Genomic DNA, 18,921 nt, shown 5'->3' with positions numbered 1-18,921 from the left:
GAAGCGAATAAAATATTATTTTTTTAAGGGCGATCAAGGTGACCGAGGTCCAAAAGGTGAAGCTGGTAATCCGGTAAGTACATACGTTTTCATGTATTTCATAATGCAAAACATAATAATTATGTTTCGAAAATTCTTAATTAATAAATGTATACAAGTATTACAACAGACGCTCGTTAATCTGAACGAATTCAAACCAAGTATAGTACACATTATCTAAATGTTTATATTAACGAACCTAATTTAAGTGATTTAAATAATGGCAAAAAAATAATGTAGAAAAATAATCTGGAATCATAGTCTGTCTTAATTGACGTTTAGCGTTATCTTCAAAAGCTTGTCTTTTTATAATAACTTAAATCTAGATATATATTTTTGTATTAACACTGCTGTTTCTATTAAATGTATCTCACTACACTACACTACACAAGATTAAATGATTTTATTATTTTGAGTGTGTGTCCTGTTCAAGTTATGCTTCAAGAGTTGTATTACTTCGACTTTGACATAAGAATGGAGCCTTCCCTAATGTCTTTTTGCAATTCTCTTGATTTCCTGATGATCTCATTGTAAGTAATCAATTCTGTAGTATCTGGGCGCGCCTACAATACTTTGTTTGTTGTTTATATAATAGTAATTAACTTATATATACCAATTAACCAATACATTTTCCTATATTTCAATTCCAATTTTTTCTGTTTTTTTTTTACATATTTCTTCCAGCGAAGTTTTGCATAAAGATTCATTCCGAGATACTTAGCGTTGTTCCTACATGGAATGATAGTATTATTTAATGTTATTATTGCTTATGCGGTCTGATTATACTTTATAGGTTACTTTGGTACTTTGCTTAATTTTTACTTTCCAAATTTGCGCCCGATTATTTACATTGTCACTAGACTGTTGTAATTTTCGTGTGGCTTCTTCCTATTGTCTCCGAAAGCAAGAATCACTGCGTCTTCATTAATGTGTTAATATTTTCAACATTATAACTTTCCGATATAACAAATTTATGTTTATATATTTTATAGGGTCTAAAAGGAGCAAAAGGAGAACAAGGACCGCCTGGTCTCGATGGGTGCAATGGCACAGACGGAGCTTATGGCCCAGATGGTAAGTTTTTTTTACACCTTGATTTTTCATTAACTTGGGAATTGAAATGTTTGGTGTTAATATCACTGTTTTTACAGGTATAAGAGGTTATCCTGGAAGCCGTGGTTTACCTGGTCTCGATGGTTTACAAGGTCCTCGGGGTGAACCTGGTGAGGGTGGTGGAAATTCCATTGGTATCAAGGGTGACCGGGGTGATTCAGGGTATGATGGTTTGATTGGACCACCTGGTGAAGTGGGGTATCCGGGAGATCCAGGACCTAGAGGGCCCACTGGAACAATGGTAAAAACTTCAAAAACGTACCTTCTTAATGGGAATTTTACTAAACATGTTTTCTGTTTTATATGTTTAGGGCAGTGTTGGTGAGCAAGGCGTCATGGGCCCTCCTGGTGACGCTGGTGATATCGGCTCAAAAGAAGGATCTAAAGGTGAAAGAGGTGCACAAGGAGACCAGGGAGACCGGGGCGAAAGTGGAGAACCTCTTGGTGAATATACGGAATACTCTGTAAACTTGCATTTGGTGAAAGGTAATCCTGGAAGTAAAGGCCAGAAAGGCGAGGAAGGCCAGAGAGGTCGAAAAGGTTATCGAGGAGACAAAGGACGGCAGGTAAATTGAATTAGATAAAATGAGTACTGAAAAGTTCCCAGTTGGGCCATTATTTGTCGTATAGCATTAGTTTGTATTTTAATAAGCGACGGATGAAAATGCGTGGTACCAATGTAAGCAACTGTTAGTAGGTTGTACGCACTAATTGATTTTCCATTTAGTAATATTGAGTCATTCAGTGTACACAGAGGTACACCATGGACATCAATTAAATACTTTTAGAAACTTTTCATAATTCTTCTCTGTCTGTGTGAAGGACATCTAAGGACCTGTAGCACCATAAATGTAGCACGAAAATCGGAATTGCAAATTATTTAACGAAAATTCAGCTCAGAATCCTAAATAATTGCAAGAATTGTCAGAAAGCTTAACCGTAGTTGAATCCACTACTTTCAGATATTTCCATACGATGGTATAGATCTAGTAGGGTGAAAAATGACTACCACGCCAATTGACTGAAAAATCTATTTAAAATCGTTTGAACATAGCGGTTTTATTGCTTACCAAGAAAGAACTCGGAATTATCTATGCTCGGCTACCCGTTGCAAGAGTTGTTTAGGAGACACCGTTGCGGCTTTAATGTGTTCTCATGCACTCAACTCATTCGCCAACAATAGAATCTTTTGATTACCACTATGCAGTAAGGTTTAACTGAAAAATGGATTGAAGATTGGATCGTTACCAAACTAACATTTTTTCTACATTCTGTTGCCAGAAAGATTAGAGAAATTAAAATATTATGGAAAATGTGATGATGGATAATTACTATAATGCCGATAAAAGTGAAGATCTACAGGCGATAGACAAAATAGTATTGAAAACTACTTCCGTGTAAATAACGCGTCGCCTATGTACTGCTCAGTTTCTATATCCAAACTTGTAGGTACCAGCAACTGTGCTTTGTAATAGAAACCAACGCTAATCTGCGAAAGAACTGATGTAACGATCATAAAACCTGAACACTTAATAATGGGAAGAATGTGGTAAGGTCCGATGAATTACTGTTTACATTGTTTCCCACAAATGATCGTGTTAGAAGAATAAAACAACAATCTGTTTTAAAAACAAATGGTAGTAAACAAATCCTATATATAAAGTAATACATAACTATTTCAAATAACTATAACAGCATTAAATCAGAACCAAAATAAGAGAAATTAACAGAATCTGAAAAGACAAGACGCAGCTCTCTCCAAGTGAATAAATTCGTAGAGTAACAACCGGCGAACTTTTCAGCTGTTGTACTATTTTTGGTTTTAGACAAATTATTATTGATAAGCTCTATTGTAGGGCGTATTTGGAAGAAAAGGAGCTACCGGATATAAAGGCGAACAGGGCGTTGATGGGCCGTTGGGAAAACAAGGACGACCAGGTCCTGCAGGACCGGGAGGTGAAAAAGGCGATAAAGGTGCCCCGGGATATGATGGGAGAACCGGTCAAGATGGATTAAAAGGTTTACCTACAAAAATAATTAATTTTAACAATATTACCTTGTTATTGTTATATTTATATAGGTCCACGTGGCGAAGATGGTCAACCAGGACCTCCGGGGGACCAAGGGCCAGAGGGACCACCAGGTGCATACATTCCAGATTTGGACGAAACAGGAAAATTAGGAGTCATAGGCAGACAAGGTCCCCCTGGCTATCAAGGTCCGCGGGGGTTAGCGGGAATCCCCGGAAGGGTCGGCCCGTCCGGACCCATAGGATCTCCAGGGTCCCCTGGACCTCAAGGACGACCTGGTTTACCCGGAATTAAAGGTAAAAAAATGATCCAAACTTTTTGGTAAATATATATTGATTAGTTTCCAATATCAAGTAATTTTGTTAATAATGTCATTTGTTTTAATAAGTACAGGCCTAAGTTCACAAAGTCAAAGTTCACAGATACAGGGAATGGGCAAAATAATATTAACACCTGTCATATATACAATATTTATTTTAGCCACTGTAGTGAACTTAAATCTAGGTATATATCTAGGAGGACCGATCGGCCTTGAGTTAGTCTCTCATAACGTGTATATATTAACACTGCTGTTTTTCTATTATTATTTCACCTCACTACATTACAATATACAAAATCAAATGATTTGACAAGGTTATTTTAAGTTCGGTGTCCTATTCTGGTGTAAGTAAAAATTCTCCTCATGTCTCCTTACGATTCTCTTGATTTCCTGAGTGGCGGTCGATATCTGAAGGTCTCGGTGTAAGTAATCCGTCCTGTACTATTTGGGTGTACCTATAATACTTCTCAGGACTTCGTTCTGGAAAACTTTTATTATATTTATATTATTTTTTGGGAAACATCCTCATAACTGAATTCCGTATGTTCATATAGATTCCAATTAACCAATTCCAAATCCCAAATTAACCAGTTCCAATTAACCAAATATTTTAATTTCAGTTTTTCCTTTTCTTTTGTGTATGTTCCCTCCAGCGAAGCTTTACATCAAGATTCATTCCTAGATACTTAGGGTTCTTCGTATATGGAATGATAAAATTATTTATTGTTATTGGTGCTTGTACGGTCTGACGTGAACTGCATATGCACAGATGCATTTTCGTTAATCTGCTGATGAATGAGTTAAAAGAAATTTGAAGGTGATAGGGACCCTGGAATTGTCGTATTTGGACTACCTATAAGAAGTGATGGGTGAAACTCTTCACGAATGGAATGATTGAATCAAAGTAAAGATGGGAAAGCTCTCTCGCGGAGTCATACTTAGGTACACTGATCGAACCAGCATTTTATAGAGCGTTGCCTTCAGAGGGATGGAAAGTTTACTATTTCTACGAAGATATAGGGGCTTTCTTGAACCAAGGTATAGAAACCTTCTCAATGTGGAGGCGGTACGCGCAGAACTAGCTTCTGCGAATAACTTAAGTTTTACTGGGGTTAATCCGCATTCGCCAGAACTTGTACCACTTGGCCGCGTGATTGATATGATTCTTAACTCTTAAATAACATTGCTTAAAATTAAATAACTTGGTTTAATAATATTTTAACAATTCACTTTCCGCTTAAATCTTGTTTCAAAGAAAATTTAAGGATTAATGAACACTATCCTTTGCTTGATTTTATAAACTAGGTGACGAAGAGCCGAATGAGTTATTGGCCTAAAATATCGGCCAGCTCTATAATACATCCATTGTCCGAGATACGAGGAGTGGAGAAATATCTCGACTAAACATCAGATGTAAAATCGTGAACTTGGGGACGTCTGTTTCTCTATGAATTTGATTGTTCCTGACGAACCAGGGGGCATTGATTATTCTCCTGAGAAATTTGTTTTGAAAGACTTGAAGACGTTCGACCTGCCTAGGTGAGCCATATTTTAGATAGACACTGGAGCCGTATAGAACGACTGATCGAACCAGCATCTTGTACAGGAGAGATTTTATAGAGAGAGGAAGTCTGCTGGCCCGGTTGATAAGCGGGAACAGCAAATTAACAATACCTTGACCTTTATGGAGGGACTTTTGAATGAGGGAATTCCACCTAAATTTGCGATCGAAGACAAGACCAGAAGAGAGATAGGTGGCTTCTTTTGTCCATGGGATATCGGCGTTTTCGATTTTAAGACACGAAATGCTCGGTGCAAAACGCTTCTTGTGGAAGAAGATGGCCTGGGTTTTCTGTGGGTTGACCTGCAACCTCCAGAAATGTAACCACTGGACCTCATCAGTCATCGAGTTGTTTTTGGGGTTTGCTTCGGATGTGCGGTGCTATTCTTGAAGAAACAAAGTAAGCAGTGTCGTCTGCGTAAAAAGCTACCTCAACTTGTTGTCTCCTAGGGATATCTGAAAGAAAAATATTAAATAGAGCTGGTGCCAGGGGGGAGCCTTGTGGAACTCCTGCGTCGATGGTTTTCCGGCTAGAGAGAATATCTTTAATCTTCATCTGGAACGATCGTCCTGACAGAAATGATTTGATAAGAGCTGTTAGGTTATCAGGTAGACCTAATCGGATGCATTTCGCCACTAAGCCTTCGTGCCAAAAAAGTCTTGTCAAAGGCTTTGGTTAGGTCCAAGAAGACTGCTCCAAGTCTTTCACGTCGGTTAAAAGCACAGTTGATTTTTGCGGGAAACCGATGGCCATGAGGAACGGCTGAATGTTTGGCGCGGAACCCGAGTTGCTCATCTGGAATGATATTGTTTGTCTTCGTGAAATCATTAAGAGCATAAAGAATTGCTCATTCAGCAAGTTTGGAAATGGAACTTAGTAGGCTGATCGGTCTGTAGTCAGAAGGTGATGACTTAGCTCCTTTTACGGGATAACTGCAATGAATATATGTTTCCATGTGGATGGAAAGTGTTGCAGCCTCAGAAGGGCGTTGATGATATTACTTAGTATTAGGGGGACCCGTAAATCGCACGCAAACAAATGGATCCCTTTCACACTCGCCGATATGTCGGTATCGTGTCATTGCCGGCAACGGCATATTGACGGGAAGCGAGTAGCTTTAAATATTATGTTGTAACACTAATTGAATTAGTGGAATCAAAGTCTTCTATAGGGAACAATACTAATGAAAATGATAAAAACAAAATACGGTGTCGGTGTCGTGTAGATGCCGACTGGTATGACTATCCCTTACTTGATTTGGACGTTTTTCATTTTATTGAAATATATTTATTTGTAGAACATTTTAGACAAAAATATTTGTCCTAAAAGTTCTTCCTCGCTATAAGCTTTCACCGTTCCAAATTTCAAGTCTCCAGGTGGTCCCGTTTTCTTCAAAAAAAGAGACAAAATTGTCGCTAAGCCGATTAATATATAGATTACACTCTTTCTTATCGGCTATTTAATAATATAATAATGTGAATTGTATACTTTACTAATGTTATGAAACATTTTAGGCCTTTCTATCAAGGGAGAACGTGGAGACGACGGACTTCCAGGACCAACGGGATCCTCTGGGCCTCCGGGGTATCCAGGCTTAGCGGGAGTAGAAGGGGAAAAAGGACTGAAAGGCATGGCAGTTATCGGTCCACAAGGTCCCCCTGGATTATTCGGTGTGGACGGCCAGGACGGGCGACCCGGAGAACGGGGCGATCCGGGCGATAGAGGGCCGAAGGGTTTCCCCGGTCCAGGTCAACCAATCAAAGGACCTCGCGGCCAACAAGGACCTCCAGGTACACCAGGCCAACCGGGTGACGACGGTGCACGCGGGCTCGATGGCGTCCCGGGATACAGGGGCCCCCGTGGCGAGGATTGCGGCTATTGTGCGCCAGGTATTTAGCATAAAACTAATTTTTATTTATATATAGTCCGTTTAATAAAACAGTGAACTCAAATCATCTGAATTGATGACCTCTAAACGTCGCAATGTTGTCGCTCAAGAACTGAGTTTTAGTTCATTTTGGCATGGACATATAATAAAATGCTAATGTAAATAAAATGATTAAACAAAAATAATATTAGCAAATATAATTTATTTTAACATTATAGTATATATAATGCATATATTATACTTACTTAAACAAAAATTAATTACAGTTAAAATAATGTTTTATTATATTTACATTTAACTTTCTTCCACAGTACCTATGACTTAGTGTTCTAGGCACATTTTTTATATACTCCCCTGGAGGCCTAATCCACTTAACTATTAATTGTACATCCTAGTAATATATTTTAATTTCATTAGAGAGCATATTTACCTTTTACCATTAGTTATTCTTTCCTTCAGTACAGTATTTCCTTGTAAAATATTTTTGATATCGCTGTATTTCTCCTTAGTTTGTACTGTTACTACCGTATACATTTACATTTAATTACTGTCTTCTCCCTAATGCATTTGTCATATCTGCAAAACAGTTAGTATTTCTCTCCTCACACATTTTAAGCAAATGTATATTCTGGACATTTACATATATATGTGTAGCTAAATTTTTCACATTCTACAGTAAGATTTGCTAGTGTTATATTAATTACATATTCACCTTTAGTTGTTCCAACTCTCAATACCCTGCCTTGGAATATCCCATGTTCCATGTTCTGAAAGTTTCATTCAAGTGAATAACTAAACTGTTCGTTTCGGATATATCTAACAATTCTTCACGATTCCATCATTAGTCAATATCTTCTTCAATGTGCCTGATCGAGTTCGTCCAAACCGAAAGTGTTATTAAACATTACTATTTTTAGCATTAAGAACAAGATATCTGTAATGAATTATTAATAAATATTATGACTACTTAATAAAATCTAATCAATTGCTATTCCAAAATTTACTTTTTCCATCAACTTTTGTGGTCTTAACACTATTTTTACTATCATCTTGCTAATCATGTTTGATCTAAATACGTATAACATAAATACATAAATATAGTATTAATATAATAATTCTGCCTTGATTTTATTCATCATTCAAAGAGCTGCATATCTCTAAGCTTTCTGTACATACTTTTCAAACAGTTTCTTCTGGAATATTTGTATTAAATGTTTCTATTGAAAAAAACTACTCACTGGTTTTGCACATTTCATATATTTGATCTTCGATAGAGCAAACATCAAGCTGGTTTTGATTTGTCACCCTATTCATATGAGGACTATTTATTTTAGGTAAATCCAAGGTTATGTTTTTCATTTTTTGAGATACTTAAGTACCCGCGTCCATATCAATATTTAGTGCATCTGTGGCACGCTAAAAATATTTTCAATAAAACTGCAGCAAATTAATATTTAATAGTAAAAATGCATACTTCTCTATCGATTTTTACCCGCAATAGGGGACCTCCATTATCTTGTTTCTGTTCGAAGTAACTGATCAGGGACGCAATCTGTTCTGTCTGGCTTCTGAATTTTCAATTAGAGTGGTAAAAAGCAAATTTGAGATTTATCAAAACAAGCAAGAAACCACGTTTGCCGGTTTATAACCTCCCATCACAAATGTTTTGAAGAATAATGCATACATTTGACAACTGAACGATTTTTTTAGGCTGAATCGGTTACATGTTCGAACTTATCAAACAGCATAACGTATCTTTTTAACTAAAATAAAATGAGAAGGAATATAAATAAGTGATTCTAAAACGAATTTACAAATTGCGGCAGGCAATACATTAAACATATTAATGACGTGAGTTTACTGTTATTTTGTATACATATACTATATATATCCTTTTAATAGGTGCTAAGGGATTTAAAGGCGAGAGAGGCGATTCTGGTAGAATTGGTCGACCTGGTATAATGGGTTATGAAGGTCTACCCGGGCCCAGAGGTATAACAGGTATGAAAGGATTTCCCGGCCCAAGAGGAAAGCCGGGTATTGATGGAGAAAAAGGTCGACCGGGATTACCGGGGCGACAAGGACCTCAGGGAAGCGATGGTGTACTCTTGAGACCACCAAGCCATACTGTGAAACCAGAATCAGGTAACCGTCTACTCAAAACCTCCATGAGTGCGTCAATGATATATGGTATCTTGTTTTCAGGCGATAAGGGTGATATTGGAATAGTCGGACCTCAAGGACCACGCGGAGATATTGGCCCAAAAGGACGTATGGGCGACTTCGGTTTTACAGGTAAAAATGGAACCCGTGGTGAAGATGGTGTCGATGGATTGGAGGGAAGCTATGGATTAGACGGCCTAAGAGGACTCGTAGGAGATAAAGGAGATATGCATGATTTGCCTAAGGAGTTTCTCGTAGGTGATGTGGGTCCAAAAGGAAGCAAGTAAGATATTTCAATATGATTATTATACGAAGACAACAGGTGATATTCTAGTCTAGAGACATTAATCTTATGTATATTTCAAGTGAAATAACCGATAACAATAATTTACTATCCCATTTCTGCTAATGTTTAAAGAATATACTCGTATAACAGGTCAATTTCCTGGAAAAGTCCCCGGCCTAACACATAGATAGCGCTACTAAAAATAAATCCATATGATTTATAACAAATCCATATGCGTGTATAAATTTGAGAGCTGTCGGATCAAGTTTGTGAGTTGTAGCATTTTGGATGAAGCAACTTTTGTTATTGTGAAAAAAATGGATAAAAAGGAATTTCGCGTGTTGAAAAAATATTGCTTTTTAAAGGCAAAAAATACGGAGTTTCCGAATACTGCCTCAGGAAAATCATCCATCAAGGATTGGTACGGTAAGTTTAGCGTGGCGAAATGAGCACCAAAGATGGTAAATGCAGTGGACGCCCGAAAGAGGTTGTTACCGATCCACACAATAATTTTGAATGACCCTAAATTGAAATTGTGTGAAATAACAGACACTCTAAAAATATCAAATGAACGTGTACATCATATCATTCACGAATATTTGGGTATGTGAAAGCTCTGTGCAAAGTGGGTGCTGCGCGAGCTCCCTATTGACCAAAAACAACGACGAGTTGATGATTCGGAGCAGTGTTTATGATGGTCGAGCGTAATAAACCCGAGTTTTTGCGTCGATATGTGACAATGGATGAAACATGGCTCCATCGTTTCACTTCGAAGTCCAATCGACAGTCATTCGAGTGGACTGAACACGATGAACCCGCTCCAAAGCATGCGAAAACCCAACAGTCGGCTGGCAAGGTTATGGCGTCTGTATTTTGGGATGCATATGGAATAATTTTTATTGACTACCTCAAAAAAGGAAAGACCATCAACAGCGACTATTATATAGCATTATCGGACCGTCTGAAGGATGAAATCGCCGAAAACAGCCGCATTTGAGGAAAAAGAAAGTGCTGCTTCACCAAGACTATACACCGTGTCACAAGTCAGTGAAAACGATGGCAAAAATCCATGAAATGGGCTTCGATTTGCTTTCTCATCCACCGTATTCTCCATATCTGGCCATCAGCGACTAATTCCTGTTCTCAGATCTTAAAAGAATGCTCACTGAGAAAAAAATTTCGTCGAATGACAAGGTGATCACCGAAACCCTGAAGCCTATTTTGAAGCAAAGAACAAATCGTACTACAAAAATGGCATCGAAAAGTTGGAGGGTCGCTATAGTCAATTAATTAGTCATAGCAAATTAATTCTAATAAACTATTTGCTTTAATTCTATTTTTTTACGGTTGAAATTACAAAGTACTTATTCTACCCAAGACGCTTTCGGCTTGACATCTATGGTACTGTTTTTAATGTATCCAGAGTTTTACTTATAACTGCACTGAATTAGATCAAATGGTTTTAATGTTTTTGATCTTCTAACTAAACCATTATTATGTAAAAGCTGGAAAGTGCTGATAGAGCCTCTGTTCATGTCTTTGATTATTGTTGTTGATAACGTTATCGACAGTAGAAACTTCAGGTTCTTATGCAAATTGTCGTTACAAACGTACCATGAACTATCAACAATACCTCGCAGTACCTTATTTTGTAACATTTGTATAATATTTCTATTTGCTTGTCTAGTACAACCCCAGAGTTGAGCACCATAAGTCCACACTGGTTTTAAGACCATTTGTAAAGTAAAAGATTATTATATACTGACAGGGATGAATATCTACCCAATAACCAGTATATTTTTTGTATTTCAGCTTCTTCAAATTTTTTTCAAGATGTGGTTTCCACCTGAATTTAACATCAAGGATTATGTAAAGATATTTGGTTGTATTTTCATAAGGAATTAGTTGCTGACATAGGTATGCTAGCTTGTGCTTGATTCTTTTGTTAATGAAATCAATATGCATTGATTTATTTTTATTCATTTTGATATGTCATTTTTCTGTCCAGCATTGCATTTCGGCAATAACGGTTTGTAACTTTTCGGTTAATTTAACGTTGTTATCTCGAATAGTTAGGATTGCAGTGTCATCTACAAATATAACAGCAAGATTTTCATAGAATGTAGACCAATCCCGAGTTCGCAGTAAATAAAAGATTTGTCCCAATACACTTTCCTGTAGCACACCACCTTGTTTTTTTTTCTCAAATCAATGTAGGCATCTTGTTGTATCACTCTAAAGTATCGGTCAGTTATATACAACTCTAAAATTTTTGAATATTCATCAGGGAGAGGTATTTTAATATTATGATTTAAAGCCTCATGCCAAATTGTATCGAAAGCTTGAGCAACATGTAAAAATATTACGAAAATTATTGTATTCTTTATACGTACTGATACCCTTCGGAGCACAAAAGTTGTCAAATAATATGGAAAAGCTGTCTCACAACTAGCGACAGAAAATATGTTCGATACTATTCTCATACAAAATAATGATTAACAACAATAAAATTAAGTTTACCAAGAGTTGTTCGAGCATTATTCTTCAATACATAATTGTTCGGAACATATTTGAAAATTGTGCAAATACTAGAAATAGCAATAAAAAAAGGCGAAAACTATACAATATGTCATATTACTACTAATTTTATTTAATTCATAGCCTAATTTAAACATTTAAACATGTATCAAACACACATCAATATGTAAGAATACACACTCATTCCCTTCTATACTCAAACTATAACACTGTACTCAACAACTAGCTTTTTAGCTTGTTCCCATCTGTTCTAATTCTAAAGGTATTTAGTCAAAAATGTCTTTGATACTACCATATCTTCTACTTAAAATATAGAGCAAAATACAATAAATACAGTGATTTTAGAAAAAAACTTTTATTTTTTCATACTACTTACCCGTTGTATCAGAAATAATTTCAACTCGATTAACGAACATTTCACTTTTAAAACACTAAATGCAGTAAATATAAATTTGTACCTGTCTATGTATTATTTTCTCTATCTCTGACGGATAAATTGATTGATAACTCCAAATTATTTTGTGCCACCAAATAGAGGTAAAATTTATAATTTATGGTTTCATTTTATGTACCTCATAGTGAAATGTACACATATCTACATACAACGTTTTCCCTTTGGTGCTGAATATGTCTTATGGTATAGGAAATCATATTTGTATATGTCATTCATCTATCTCAAAGTAAGGCAGTCTCCAGTGAATACATCATTATTTTCACAAAACTATAATTTATTTACCTAGACTCTTTAAAAAAAACATTATTTTTTCCTTGTTTGTTTCACTCCTCCCCTTCAGAGTAGTAGTCGTTGGATCGTTAAGGTATCATTGATGACTAATGTTATATGTTTATTCATTATTCAATTCAGGTCAACTCTTATTAGTAAATTTGATCTTTTCAAAGTATTTTTCTCCACTATTCCTGCAAAATCTGTCTAATTTTTATCAGTTACTCTTGCTACTATTTTTGATGGACAAACCCCATTTATGAATTAACAACTGTACTCACTAGCTGTTGGCTAACGTATTGTATGTTTACCAATCTAAACGAATGGGTAGTTACTTACAACAAAATGTGTATAAAAGTTATTATTACCTTTAATAATATTTCTAGTACAATTGTTTAATATTTCTCTCATACCTTCAACAATGCTTTGATTTGAACAAAAACAATAATTTTCTTATTTGCTTTTTGTTATCATTTTGAAATTTCTAGCTATATCGAGGTCAAGATTGACTTTATTGCCTGTCCTTTATTTGACTATTTTTTGTCCTTGAAAATGTTTTGTTAGAAATTTGTCAGTTAATATTCCGACTATAAGTAAAATTGATGCTGTTTGGATATTTTAGCCTTTAAAAAATTAACCTTAATCCAATTTATGTAGCAACTCTTAGAGTAACACAACAATTTAATTATTATTGTTATGGACTTGCATCACTAAATGTTAATGTTAATACATCACCAAATCTAAATATTCTAGATTATTTGTTGTTTCCACTCAATCAACGAAAGAAAGAGCAATATAGCGGATTATGCGCATCACCAATCCGAAAATTCCATTCTGCGTATCATATTATTTCGCTTCTTGTATATATGTACTCACCGTTAGCAGCCGTAGATTAGGCCAGGCGCAAAATGCTTCAGCTGCAATGCTGCAAATGCTGCAAAAATGCAAAAAGTTCTCGCTTCGCAGTAGATCTGTATACACTACTAGGCTTGATACAATGGCAATTGATACTGCACTAATAACGACTGAACTGGAATGATCGGAAGACGAATTCGAATCTGAAATGCTAATTTTTATCTCCCAGATGGCTAGTAAAAAGTAACTGAGAAGTTTGCCTTTAAAAGGAAAAAAGACTCAAGGAGAATTTACTATATTTAAAGAATTTAGTGAAGCATTTTAATCAAAATCAATATTCAACAATGGATCAAGTGCACAGAGTACCTGCGGCTACTGAAAGAACGTTTGAGGAAAAGAAATACTGCCCTGCAATATTCCTGGATGTCTCACAAGCTCTTGATCGGGTTTGGCATTTGAGATTAATCTGTAAGATGAGCAAATTGTTAACTAATCCGCGTAATTATTATCAATAGCTGGAGTCATATTTTTTCGGAAGGAAATTTAGAGTATCGGACGAAATGGCGTTCTCGACATTTAAAACTATTTCGGCTCGAATTCCACAAGGTAGCGTCTTAGGACATATCCTGTATCTGCTCTACACTGCTGACATTCCAACAACAAAAGAAACACTACTTGGAACCTTTGCTTACGACACAATTATTATGGCAAAAGATATATCTCTGCCTAGAGCAATAAAAAAAGTGTAAATGGCAATCAACAAAATCTACAAATGGACGAATGAGTGGAAAATTCAACTTAATAGCTCCAAATCTATCCACGTTAATTTTGCATTGCGGCCAAATACTAAAAACTTAATTATATCACTCAATGGATGCCCGATTCCTCAAACAGAATCAACAAAATACCTTGGAATCCATCTTGACAGTAGATTAAATTGGAAACATCACGTTAGACCGAAAGCAAAATACATTAGAATCAAAATAAAACAACTGTACTGGTTAGTCGGAAGATACTCTCAACTTGATCCAAAATCAAAGAGGTTGATCTATAATACAATTATAAAGCCAATTTGAACCTATTGGGTGCAAATATGGGGTTGCACTAAAAATTCAACTCAACTAGTCATACAACGCTGTCAAAACAAGGTTTTTCGATTGATTACCAATGCCTATCGCTACAAACAAAAACAAAAACGAACTTATATAAAGATACCCTTCGTGTAACCTTTAGTGCAAACTATAGCTATAAGTTATTATAATTTAATAATTGAGGAATACATATTGATTTATTTTCTCGCATTCGTCTTGATTGTGAATTAATCCAAGTACATAGGAAAAGCGAATCTAATAAAGATGTTATAAATAAAATTAATCAAAGAATTGAGTTCTCATGTAGTCTACTTGACTTGTATCGTACCAAACTCGTCAAAACCGCATAGCTTCGAACAATTCGTGGGAAAATTGAAAATGCGCATGAGCAGAACTAAATTTGGCGAACATTCGCGAAGAACAGGTTTCAAAATTGGTCCAAAGTCGTAATGCGCATGAACTTTGCTTAGTTGCACTGTTCGCCACAATGACTTTCAGATACTACCTATCCATTGTGTCTAAAATAATTTAAACCCAGTTAACAAATATTTCACCTTCAAAATAGCAATAAAAAATGTACAATATACATCATACAGTAAATACAAATTCATACCTGTTTATACAATTTCTGTTCCTTTCATTGACGGATGATTTGCCTGATGACTCCATTTATAAATGTTGTGCCACCAAATAAAGATAATCTTCTTAATTTAATGTTCTATTATGTCTACCTCATAGTGAAATTTACATCTTATCTCCTGGTGATTTTGGATCATTTTGTAATCTTTACAGAATTGTAAATGTATGAAATCTCTTAACGGATCTATAACTAGAATACTAAAGCCATATATACATAAGAGTTTTATGTTATGTTCTTACCATAAACTTCGAAAGAGTTGAATTTTAATATTATTCGTATTTTCTTCCTTATCATAACTTATTATAACAATAATTTGATACTCTTTTGAAAACGATGAGACGGTACTAATTTTAGAAATAAATATTGCTTTTTAGGAAAAGAACACTACACATACCGTCGAAAAATGATTCACAGGACCTTTTATTTTTTCATGCCATTGTGAAAAGTATGGTTATAAACAACAGAATATCGGGTTCCGAACCAAACAATTAAAACCGCCAAATGATTTTTGGAGACCGAAACTTTCCGAGAAGAAACGAACGCCCCACGAATTGATTTCGATCACCGCGAAGGAAGAGAGTTTCACCGAATCCATGCCGAATCTTCTCGCAGACCCGGAACGTTCGCCGTTCAACTCTGTACTCACCATTAAAGAGTTATTTGAAAATGTGAAAAAGTTGATTTTTACATTTTTTATACTAGAATACAGCCTTAAATAGTTATTATTTATATGATATGGAATAGCAAAATTTAATTGTTTTTTCTTTTGTTTTCAGAGGTGTGAAAGGCAAGCGAGGTGATGTTGGTCCACGTGGTTCGGATGGAGGCGTTGAAAATTTGATAGATAGGAAGGGGGATACCGGCATGAAAGGACCAAAGGGAGACACAGGTAATTAAACTTTCGATAGGAGGAGCAGATAATATAATCAACATATATTCTATTACTCATTTAAGGTCTTACTGGATTGAGTGGCCTAAAGGGTATCAGAGGAGACCTTGGATACCCCGGATTACCTGGCAATCCTGGGTCGCCCGGTAAATCATTTCAAGGGCCCCAAGGTCAGAAAGGTTATCCTGGAGAGCACGGAGATCAGGGCCCCAGGGGACCCAGTGGATCGCCGGGTCGTCCGGGCATACCAGGGGATGCAGGATTAAAGGGTTTCAAAGGATATCGGGGAGATCCCGGGCAACGTATTCTTTACGGAGAGATGGGTCATCCCGGTAGTGTAGGAGAAAAAGGTGATATTGGGGAAACTGGACCAGATGGATATCCAGGCATACCAGGTTTTCCTGGAAAAAAGGGCGGAAGAGGTAATTACAGATTTTTTTCTGTTTATAATATGTACTAGTAAGTGTTGCTGAGTTTATGAAAAATGATATACGTACTATTAAGGGGTTAAGTGAGATTAAGAACAAAAAAGTGTATTTTTACTAGCGAACTATCGATAGTCGAAAAACTAGCTAGAATAGTAATTATTATTTTCAGTCAAATCCACTCTTCGACAGTTTTTTTCCAATTCGTGATGTCAGACGAAGATCTACCAATCCTTTCATGTATAAATTGTGAGAGAGGAAAGGACGGAGATAATTGCTTGGGTAGTAAATTTTATACGTGGTTATATTTTCGGACGGTAGTATAGGAGAGACGGAGATGTATAAATTCCTTCACGAACTAACTTTAATAAAGAGAATGAAAAAATAATTACTGAATACTATTCTAATAATTATACATAACATGTTATTTATAACTTAATTTTAAACAAAGTAGAATTACTTTTATTTTTTAATTTTCTGTGAATCTGTAAAAAATATAGGAATTTTTCTATGGAATTGAATAATACCCCACAAATGTTTTATTGTATTTTGTCTTAATTGCTATTTTTAAATAATATATTATAACAAATATAGACAATATAATAGAATTTAAACAAAATCTAAAAACTAAAGATTTACAATAACCATAAATTATGTGCTCTTTTTTTGTTAATTTTTTGTGATAGTGACAGTTACTGCTAAGTGCGCGAGAACTTTTCTCACTTTGATTACTTACAAGTTACTTTACTGCACGGCATAATGAAATTGGACGATTCCGCAGACACAGTGCTGTCCTGTGATCCTGGAACGAGCTGCATTCCACTATGTTGCGGCAATAGATTATTGTGTTCCTACAAATCGGTATCAGTTGGGGAAATGAAAATAATTTTTAAATATTTCAAGGCGTTAAAATACAGTGGTGAATCTACTGGATTATGTTGCGCTGGAGGCAAAGTAAAGACTGACTGTGAAAAAGATGATGAATAACGTCATTGAGGCAACAATCATAAAGGGAAAATACAAAGGGGAGGAAGTCTTGATCCCGCGTATACCGATGATTCCAACGTATTTACCCTTCGATTTTCAACGTTCACAATTTCCAGTACGTCTGGCCTTTGCGATGATCATAAATAAATCTCAAGACCAGTCGTTGGAAGTTTGCGGAATCAACTTGGAATTTCCCTGTTTCGCGCATGGATAATTATAGGTCACGTGTTTGCGCATCGGAAAACCGTCATCTTTGTTTATTTACGCACCACAAAACAAAACAAAAAATATAGTTTATCAGAAAGCTTTAAATTGATTAACAATCTGTATCATAACTGTGTATGTTTGTAAATATCTAATTGAAGTCTTATAAATAGCCAGTATTTCAGGAAAACTCTGTTTTTAAGTATGAAACATCATGTGTAATTAATCTAAAATAATAATAAAAATTCATTCATACCGAGAATTATTTTTTATTAATTACGGATTACTAAATCTTTTATTTATCGATTGAGGCAATACGAAGTCTGTCGGGTCAGCTATACCAGCTATAGTATATAAAAATTAAACATATACCTAATCATAGAAAAAAAACTAATCCATGACAATTAAAAATGATTTAAACGAAATGATATAAATGCCTTATTTATTATTGAACGGAAATATTTTTAAACAAAAATCGAGAGAGTAATCGAATTATTACCTATTATTGCTCTAAATACAGTCAAAATATTTTACTATTTATCATTCACAATTTTAATCTTTTTACGCTATTACATTAACAATCTTGAAAAATATTGTACCAAAATTATATAATATTAATATATAATATATTGTTATTTACAAGCAACCAACCATCAAAAAAATCGTGAAACTAAATATATTACATATAAATCTATATAAGCATAAATTGGGTACATTTTTGTCAAGGTCGTGGCTAGGACGACAGAGCCAGAAGGTTAAAAATCAGTGGAATGAAACAAGTAGAACCAAAAATAGTAACGAAAAGTACGACTGAAACAGTCGATAGTTAATAGTAGCAAAATCAATCGGACACAAAATAGCGACTGAAAACAGTCGATAGTAAAAAGTAGTCAATTACTAAACAGTCGATAGTCGATTTTAGTCGATAGTTCCCAACACTAATTTTTACTAATGTATAAAATGAAATATTTGAAATAATTTTGTACATCAGACATCAGAATCAGAATTGGTGACTTCAAAACGTCACAATGTTACCACATCAAGGTCGCTATAATACTAGAATTTTACATATAATTCGTAACAAAAAATATACAAAAAGGTATAAATATATATATAAAAAATTCTAGTATTATAGCGACCTTGATGTGGTAACATTGTGACATATATA

The 18,921-nt window shown here is 35.3% G+C and overlaps 1 protein-coding gene across 1 annotated transcript in view; it reads left to right on the top strand.

Annotated features, from left to right (window-relative positions):
- Positions 1–18,921, top strand: part of vkg (Collagen alpha-1(IV) chain viking) — a 138,201-nt gene that overhangs the window by 105,659 nt on the left and 13,621 nt on the right. The window contains exons 3-13 of the mRNA XM_076413549.1: positions 29–73; positions 1,032–1,113; positions 1,191–1,393; positions 1,464–1,718; positions 3,009–3,171; positions 3,233–3,478; positions 6,578–6,952; positions 8,854–9,096; positions 9,157–9,397; positions 16,025–16,137; positions 16,203–16,559. Of these exons, the coding sequence (XP_076269664.1) occupies positions 29–73; positions 1,032–1,113; positions 1,191–1,393; positions 1,464–1,718; positions 3,009–3,171; positions 3,233–3,478; positions 6,578–6,952; positions 8,854–9,096; positions 9,157–9,397; positions 16,025–16,137; positions 16,203–16,559 (2,323 nt within the window). The remainder of the gene's footprint in view (positions 1–28; positions 74–1,031; positions 1,114–1,190; positions 1,394–1,463; positions 1,719–3,008; positions 3,172–3,232; positions 3,479–6,577; positions 6,953–8,853; positions 9,097–9,156; positions 9,398–16,024; positions 16,138–16,202; positions 16,560–18,921) is intronic.

The sequence above is a fragment of the Rhynchophorus ferrugineus genome, unplaced genomic scaffold, assembly GCF_030347505.1.
Source record: "Rhynchophorus ferrugineus isolate W39M unplaced genomic scaffold, kcgeb_rfMv2 rfM9, whole genome shotgun sequence".
Lineage (NCBI taxonomy): Eukaryota > Metazoa > Arthropoda > Insecta > Coleoptera > Curculionidae > Rhynchophorus > Rhynchophorus ferrugineus.
The sequence above is the reverse complement of the archived record's forward strand: the minus strand, read 5'-3'. Positions and strand labels throughout refer to the sequence as shown.